We start from the raw sequence: 8,890 nt of genomic DNA on the forward strand, positions 1-8,890 counted from the left end.
CTGACTCAGTGTGTTTATCTGCCGGCACAACAGATGCCAGGAGACTCATGCAGCTCCATCACTCCTCATCTGTTTTGCAGCAAACACAGCATTGCAACAATTGTTCCACGAAATGAGACGCAAGCAGTGCAAAGAGATTTTTGAGTCATGACTTTTGTCAGTAACAGAAGCACATCGCAGGCAGTTCATCATACCTGACAAGTTGTTGATCAAAGGTGGATAAGGGACCTTTTGTTTGAGTTGAGATTACATCCAGCACCTTAATAACTCTGTGCACACATGCATTAATGTACCCAAACACAGACTTCAGAACTGAGTAAATACAAACAGGTACCTGCAGCCACCACCAGCTGGATGGAAGCCCTGACTGCATAAAGAGACGTTTTACTCTCAGGATCCTGGGCTATCAGCCCCAATCCAACTTCATCTGAATGTAGGTAATGAGGTTTACTTTAAGTTTTAGCTACACCTCACTGGGCAGGTTTTAAGAACCAGCAGAAAACCCATGAAAAACATAAATAATACATTTTCTGATAACTTACAACACTCGATGGGATGAGAAGCCACTTGCAGACAGACATCCTGACCTCCAGGCTGAAATATGTGCACGCGAAACACAAGTCGGACCCGGGTGTTTTTCCGGCCGACATCCGTCTCGCCTTTCCTCAGCTCGATGTCGGCGTTCCTGAGCTTCAGGATGCCAGCGCAGTCGATTCTGTGGGAGGAAAAATGAAACGACGGCATTGTGAGCAAACCTGAGGGAGGCATTTTTATACCGATATTGTTGGGTTCATCTCACATGGCTTTCATGTTGTTCTTTGGCTCCAGCGGGATCTCCAGGACTTTGGTGCCGTTGATGATCCTCTCGTAGCTGTTGGTGGTGACCGTCTTGCCGGTGATCCGGTGAACTTGATAAAAGGCGTGAGGCTTCAGGATGCGCTCATCTGCGGTACCAATAAAAATCTGGAGGCCAACTGGGTCTTTGCCTCTGTAGCCGTGCAACTACAGACACAGAACACAAACAGTCAACACTAAACCATTGCCACTTCTTCTGTTAGCTGATGAAACTTAACAGTAAAAGGAAACATCTGAGCCTGATTGTTCTTTTCCCTCTTATGATTAGATAGCAAGCCTTTATCAATAAAGAGAAGCAGATCTGTTGCCATGTTTGATATTAGTGACTTCTTGATGACCAATCTCACACCAAACTGCAGCTGTCAGATGGCCTCACAATTTACTGGATAATTCTCTATACATGGTATTTTATGATTTGCTTAATAGTTGTGAGATTTTGAAGTCCTGCTAGTGCAAAACAAGCTCAAACAACCATCCATCGACCACCAAGCCTGACATTTGTTATGAGGCGACGCCTTACAACCTTTTGAAACTGATCTGAGGTTATTGCATTGTGTTAGACTGCTATAATTCACACTTTTACAAAGGTTTTATGTCTAATTAGGGATTTGTTAGTCAATGCATTTAATCTGTACCTGATCACTACCTGTTCTTTTACCTAAATTATTCATGTTGCGATGCTTAAGAATAGCAAGAAATTACACTTGCATGTGTACTTTGACTCCAACCTTACATTCAAGTCATTTACACTGGATGGAAGATGTAACAAGATCATAATCATTGTCATAACCATGCCTAACTTGCAGACTTGGTAAAGTAGATAACACAGTACTGACACAAAGATGCTACTTTTAACCTGAGTATTTTCTGAGGAAACCTGCAAAAACCACAAGGTGTCAACTTGCATCAGGATGCAGTTTTTGTGCAAACTGTATAGAGCATGACCCTTGCTGCAGAATGAACGTGTGAACTAGATTCTAAATGTTGAAGCAAAGCTGCCTTACAAGAAAAATTTCATCAAACCAAAAAGAAAAGTTTTATTTCAAGTTCTCTTAATTTTAGAAACAATCTCTCCAAACTACCATTTGCTCTGGAGGTTGTAACCATGAAACTTCAAAGAGGGGCTCAGTGTCTGCAGAAACTATGGCAACGTGAAAGCGCACATTCCCCTCATCTCCAGGTGGACACACAACACGCCGTGCAGGAGTGAACTGCAAACACCAAGGAGGGCGTGAGGAGTCAGCCGGTTGGCATGGCAACGGCAGGAGCAGTGAGTCACAGCAGCGAGCGAGTGGAGGAAAAGTAAAGTGGACTGCTCAGAGAAAAAGGCAGCAGAGGGAGTGGGACAGAGGTAAAGGAAAGTTTAGGCAAAGTGTACGGCCACGGATAGCCAGGTCCGGCTGTCCTGGCAAACCTGGCAGCTCTGACCTCAGGCGAGTTCTTCAGGGACTGGGCAGAAAATGGAAAAGGAGCAAAACAGTGTAGAAAAGTTGCCACAGTAACGCAAAAAAGAAGGAAGCTGAAACTATTTACGGCCACTACGGCCGGCTGAAACTGTGCCACAACCAATTTGTGTTTTCCTTCAGCATTAGGACCGTGACCGACATTAAGAAAACTTTTTCTTTCCTCTTGAACTGCAATTACCCTAACGACAGGAACTGTTTCTGTATTTTTTTCTTCTTTTTTTTTTATTTTCTCATGCCTTGACAGCTTTCCAGTACCTCAACTTTGCTTCCTAATACAAGAGCTGCACAGTAAACGAAACAGTGTGGAAGAGGAACTCAGAACTACATCAACACAGATCCGTGTGTGTGGTTAAAACCATGAGACGAGGATGCAACACAGACGGCTATTTTAGGCTGGAAAGTAGAAAAAAAGAGAGAAATCAGGTCAGCGAGAAACAGTCTTGGTTCAGTCTTCAGGGTTGTCCTGAGTTGGTTACTATGTGTCTTACTGTGTATCTGAGGTTGGACCGTCCATTTATGATTTGTTTAAGGAAGTGAGAAATGGCATCTTGTGTTTTCATACAGCTGGGCGACACTGATGCATAACGAGTCGTCACAGTAACGCTGCCTGAGTCGCACATTGGTCATACATTTCAATAAACACACACACACACACACACACACACCTACACACACACAACATCATGAAGTAGGAAGTAACGACACACTGAATTAAAGAGTTGTGCAACTTGAAAACTTGAAAAAAGATTAAACTCCTTTAAATTTGTTCAAAATTTGGCAGGTTAGAAACAGAAGCTTTAGTTAATTCTTTTAGATTTTCAACCAAGGAGTAGCACATAGCCGCAAAGTGGAGGGAAACATTAAAATGTTTTTGCATTTATACTCTGCCCTCCTGATCTGACACTTGGTAGAACCCTCTAGCTGTGGTTAAAGCAGCACATCTTTCAGAGTTTATGTCTCTACCAGCTTTGAACATTTACAGACTGAAACTTTTGCCTGTTCTTCATTTAAAATAGCTCAAGCTTAGTCAGACTGAATAAAAAACAACCGTAAACAATAAGATTTCTTGTCTGGTCTTTGACTAGGCCAGTTTAACACATAAATAAGCTTTGGTTTAGGTAATTGCATTTCAGCTCTGGCTGTAGGTTTTAGGATAATTATCCTGCTGGAAGGTGAACCTCCTTTGAAGTCTTCATGCTGCATACAGGCATCATCACAGCATAATAGTGCCACCATGTTTAATGTCGGGGCTCATGTGCTCAAGGTGACGTGCACTGGTAATTTTCCTGCACAGGTCATTAAGTTTAATTTTGCTCACATCGGAACAGAACACCTTCTTCCACATGTTTGCTGTATCCCCTACTAATGGTAAACTGCAGGGAACAGAAACTTTTATGGCTTTCTTTCAACAATTCAACAATCTTGCCACTCTTGCATGGTGGCCAACCTTGTGGAGTGCATGACTAATGAAGGTAAAGTCAACAAACTCTTCCCCCTGGGATGGAGCTCTGCAGCTCTTCCAGAGAGACCGTGAGTCTCTTGGCTTCTTCTCTGATAAATGCTCTCCTTGTCCAGGCTGCCAGTTTAGGTTGCCATGGTTGTGTACAAATTCAGGGGCTGCATCCTTCGACGGTCGTATTTGAGACTCGGTACGCCACGGCGAGGATGGCTTTCCAAATTCGAAGGGTCCTCCACAAACACACAGACCTGGAAGTCGGATCTGGTGTGTCCTTTGCTGCCCACCCTATCCCAAGTGTTATTTAATATTATTATTTTTTAAACAATCAATTAATTAATTTAATTAAAGGTTGCAGGGGTATTATGTAAAATTATCCGTGCTTTAAGAATAAAAAGGGAGTGTTGCTTTGATTCTTTGATGCATGTTTAAGAAATCTTCGAGTCTCCCATGGCAACCATTTTGGGGAGGAGTTTCCACGCTTGCTCTCACAAAGCTCCGCCCACTTCCACAAAGCCCATCCTCTGAGCTGCAGTCCTCAAACCAAACTTCTGTCCCACAGATCACAGAGCTCCTCCAGACTAGCAGCAGCAGCAAGTTGCAAACACCTGGTGGAACTGCAAATCTGCTGAGCTTATCATACAAACTTCTTCTCAACAAAACGGAAAAAGTCAAAGAGCGTCTATAAAAGACGAAGCTTCTTAAAGAGACAGAAGCCAATTTCAAGGTGTTACCTTACAAAGTCAAATTTGCTTTAAATTTTTTTGGATGCAAACAGCATTTTTATAAGAACTGGAGGTAACTTGATGGTAGTTGATTGTGCTACAGAATGGGACTATGTGCCTGGAAAATACATAATATCGCCTCTATAATTAAAAAGATTAAATCAGCCATAAAAACACTCAGCAAGATTTCAAGATCCATTTTTACCACCTTGTATTTAACAACGCCGTTGTTGCTAGGCAAAAGGACATACATTGGGGTAGAGGCAGGAATAAATCTGAAGGCTAGACAGTCAAATTTCAAACTCCTGGTTAACGAAAGGCCTTGAATTTGGACACACCCAATGTCTTGGTATGTTTGCATTGGTTTTCACTTTCAGACGGAAGAATTAATAGCGATATACAAGATATTCAAAGCTTGGGATACTTCTTTAAAACCTGACCCCGGTGTAAACTTTCTCCCTGACTTGTCTGCTTGGTCTCCATGATAAGGCTTTGCTCAAAGAACTGTTTGATTTTTAAATTACAGGTTGAATGTGAAATAAATATCTAAAAAATAATTGTCCTTTTACTTCAAATAAGAGCTCTACATAAAGCAAAATAAAAATAAAAAAATAAAAAAAACTTTCACTATGAACATTTTCTGCTTAATGGAGTTGTATTGGTGTACTCAAGCTTTGGGACATACCTGCACCACTGGATGTCCTCCTGTGGGGGCTTTAACTGCGCCTCTGCTTCCCTCCGTCTCATAGTGAGCCCTGTGGTGCGGCTTGGGCTGCACCTCAATGTGGAGCTCATACTGGTCTGTGCGACTGGGAAGGGGCCACTCCAGTGGTGGTGCTGTAGCCAATGGGAGGCTGCAAATGGACAAAGTTGATTAGTTATTCATGTTGAAAGACATGAGCTTCAAAGGTTCCTGGTTTTCCACCAACTTACTTGGGAACCAGCGGCTTGGGCCAGATTGGTGGGATGACATAGAAAGGCTCTGCAGCAGGTTTGGTTTTAATGTCCTGATTACAGGACACCAAGTAGTTCCCATCTCCGTGATTCTCTGGGATTAAAGCGTAAAGTTGGTTGGAGGTCTTGACTATTTTGGTGGGCACCATGCCTGGCTGACTGTTGCCAAATCCATTCACACTCTCAACAAGGCCGGTGTGTGTGAAATGAGCGCCCGTGTTGGGGTCCTCCTGGCCGCTGTGCGGGGACGGACTGCGGGACCGCTGCCCAGGCATCAGCCCTGGATTCCGGTACATTTCGTAGGTGCGCTTGCCCTGCGGGGAGGTGGAGCGTGGCCGGGGCGAGGGCGAGCGTGCTCCCAGGCCGCCGTCTTCTCCGAGGCTGGTGTGAGGGGAGGTACCCGGGGAGGTGCGTGGGGAACCGGTGTGGATGTTCTGCATGCGGGGGCAGAGATCTGCTGGATTTGGGCCACTACTGGGTGAAACACAGGGGGACGCCCAGGGCGAGTAGCTCTCAGAGTGCCAGCTGGTGGAGGAGTTGCTGCTGGCGGGACTCAGGCACTGGGGCTCACGGTAGGCGAGGTTCTCATGGCCGGGCACAGTGAGGGTGGGTCTAGGGCTGAGGTTCAGGTGCTGGTTTGGCAGCGAGTCCCGGCCATGACTGTAATGCTCTCGGGACGGGGTGATCTCAATCCGGGGGCTCAGGGCCAGACCTGGCGGCCGGGTGTTGTCCAGGTAGTTTCTGGCCTCCTGGTTTTCGTACCCTGAGAGAACTTCGGGGTTGAGGTTGGAGTAGGGGGAGTTGCAGGACTTGATCCTGTACTGCTCATCCAAAGGGAAAACCTGCTCAGATTCAGAACTGAGCAACTTGTGAGTGGCAAGGCCAGGGTCATCTGGAGAAAAAAGGATCACAAGATATTAAGAACATGCAGAAACAAATATCAGATTAGAGCTGTACAATTTATTGAATCTTAATCTTCACTGCATTATTAAAATGTAGCAACAAGGTTGAAACAATTTATGATGATTAATCAATTCTTGAAATTGTCAACTACACATATTACAGACTCAATAAAAAGTTAATTGCTCAAAGAACAACAGCTCAGAGCAGTAATTAATCCAAAATTATTTAAAAGTATAAAAAATATATACATTATGCAGATAAGATAAATGCAAAATGCAAGTGGCATAGATTTAGCTTCACCTGCTTAATTTTTTTTAAATCACCCATTAAACACCTTTTCCTATCAAATTATTAAGCAGTTAATCAAAAAAATATTTTAGCTGTAGCTTGCTTCAAATGATCAAGCATACACTAAAGGAATGCTGAGTTATTGCCTTTTAGGACATAAAATCTTTACTTTCTTATTTTAAAAAATAATTTAAATATTTCTTTAGTTGTATTTTTACTAATATTGTACAAAATAAGCTTAAGCAATTAAATGAAAAATCTGCAGCTGTGCCCGTTTTTTTATCCGATTAATAATCGGTTCCTAAAAGAATCGTTAGTTGCTGCCTAAATGAGTAATATCTCGATGTATTGGCCTGCCTCATGCCGTCTACGCTAACTAATACATTTAATGTGTGCATTCAGACTCTGCTAGCTAACAGTAAATTTGGCCAGCTGATACTTAATCTTTGTGAATAAGATGCTAAATGTCAGGAAGCGTGATGGGACTATAGTGATGGAGAAAAAAAAAGAGCCGTGAGGAACATGTAATTTCATGTTTTCCAAATACTATGTATTTTCCAAAACATACTATTTTTCTGAAAAACCAAAAAATACAATATTTCTTCCTCTCCAACTAAACAAAAAGTAAATACATGAATGTGTACTTAGTAGCTGAAAGCACGAGAACTTTCTGGCATTTTCTCTCACATGGCTTCTTATCTGATCCCACATCAACAACAAGCGTGTCAAATTTGCTTCCTGGTCTATTTTTATATTCTAATGAACAGACTTTTCAGGCCGTATGGTAATCAGCTTCAAGCAAAACAAACCCAGAAGAAGCAGAGGTCAGTTCAGGTCAACAAAAACCATCGGACAAACCTTGATCTCCTCCTGCAAAGTCGCTGCAAGGCGGCTCATATTCAAACAAGTACTCAAACTGCAAATCCTCATCAGGGTAACTGGCTCGACTGAGGTCTTCCTCCAGATCCTTTTCGTCGTAGAAGGAGGTCATCTGTCTGATTTTTTTTTAATTATCTACCGACTCCTCCGGGAGCAGAGCTAGGGATGTGCGCGGCTTATGCCAGTTCGGTGTTTGAGCGTCAAATCCCGCATCGGGTGAGCTGGAAAAAGGTGAAGCAGCGCACAAGTTTCCTGTTTCAGTTCTCCGCGGTTATTTTCAGAAGGAAGGCGGGTCTATTTACGAACTGAGCAACAGAGTGTGAGTTGTTGTTGTTTTTTTAAGTTTCAGTGCATCACCACGGCCCCTATCACGCCACCCCCGCCTCAGAAGATGCGTCGAGCAGCAAAGAGCAAAAGTGCAAACAGGTGTTGTGTCGCGCCGACTTCCAACCTCCCTGTCGAAATGCGCGTCTACTCTGTAATTTACGGCAGAATTTAAAGAGATGGTGCATTCAAAATAAGCCGGACATTGGGGGACTCTACATTAAAACGCCTTGAAAATGATGAAACATCGTTTCAAATGATACAATAGAATTGAATTAATTCAGCACATCTTACGTAACACTCTTGGCTATAATATGTGATATATATCTTGTTCTAATCTTATTATAAAGGCAGATTTCGAGTCTCTGATTCGTTCTTGAAAAATATTACCAAACTAAGCTCTACTATCTCAAGCAGGAAGCTGGAAATAATTATTCATACTTTTGTTTTTCTCCACTATTGGGTTATTACAATTCACATGTTGAAGTAAAACTTCACATTTTGATCCAAATGCTGCTGCCAGGCTTCCAACTAAATTCCCACAAGTTTTGACATATGACTTCCTGTTTATTTTGGAGTGCAATTAAATTGTATTTAATTTACTAGCAGAGCTCTTTGTATTCTATCAGAGGGCTTCTGCACTCATAGGTTCCTGGCAGAATGTGTTCCTCATACCAATGGGTTCTCATATGAGAGCCCATTGGTATGAGTTTTTTGGTTTTATTAAATAAACTAAAACAGCGGTCATACTGTCTATTCAGGTCACTGTTTAAAATCAATTAGACTTGAAATACCGTATAATAACTCTTAACATGTTTGTAATCTACACTGCTTTAAGCAAAATTTTAAAACAAAGATTTGAGCTTGACCAACTATTGCTGCCAATAGTGTTGGTTTATTGATTTAGAATGGACATCTACCCTAATATATTTTGTGCCTGAAACAAAAAAAACTGAATATTACTGAAATTGTAATGTAATCTGCTGATTTACTTCTTATGTCATGATATTTTTTCTTCCTAAATAAAACTTAAGCTTTGT

At 42.3% G+C, this 8,890-nt stretch overlaps 1 protein-coding gene across 1 annotated transcript; it reads right to left on the reverse strand.

Annotated features, from left to right (window-relative positions):
* Positions 1-834: 834 nt before the first annotated feature.
* LOC107832896 (nuclear factor of activated T-cells, cytoplasmic 2-like) lies at positions 835-8,374 on the reverse strand. Its single transcript, XM_016661138.1, has 4 exons — positions 7,506-8,374; positions 5,436-6,348; positions 5,188-5,367; positions 835-1,002 (listed from the first exon to the last, which is right to left on the reverse strand). Exons 1-4 carry the CDS (start codon positions 7,636-7,638, stop codon positions 930-932), a joined length of 1,299 nt encoding a protein of 432 aa, XP_016516624.1. The 5' UTR covers positions 7,639-8,374; the 3' UTR covers positions 835-929.
* Between the last annotated feature and the right edge of the window lie 516 nt (positions 8,375-8,890).

Source organism: Poecilia formosa, unplaced genomic scaffold (genome assembly GCF_000485575.1).
Source record: "Poecilia formosa unplaced genomic scaffold, Poecilia_formosa-5.1.2 Scaffold312, whole genome shotgun sequence".
Lineage (NCBI taxonomy): Eukaryota > Metazoa > Chordata > Actinopteri > Cyprinodontiformes > Poeciliidae > Poecilia > Poecilia formosa.

Bases quoted from the DNA above. Each gene is read 5' to 3' on its own strand.
- LOC107832896 (XM_016661138.1), bottom strand. From the start codon at position 7,638: ATGACCTCCTTCTACGACGAAAAGGATCTGGAGGAAGACCTCAGTCGA. The intron at 6,349-7,505 runs GTTTGTCCGATG...TTTTTTCTCCAG, and splicing joins CTTTGCAGGAGGAGATCAAG to ATGACCCTGGCCTTGCCACT. The intron at 5,368-5,435 runs GTAAGTTGGTGG...TAATCAACTTTG, and splicing joins CCCAAGCCGCTGGTTCCCAA to TCCATTTGCAGCCTCCCATT.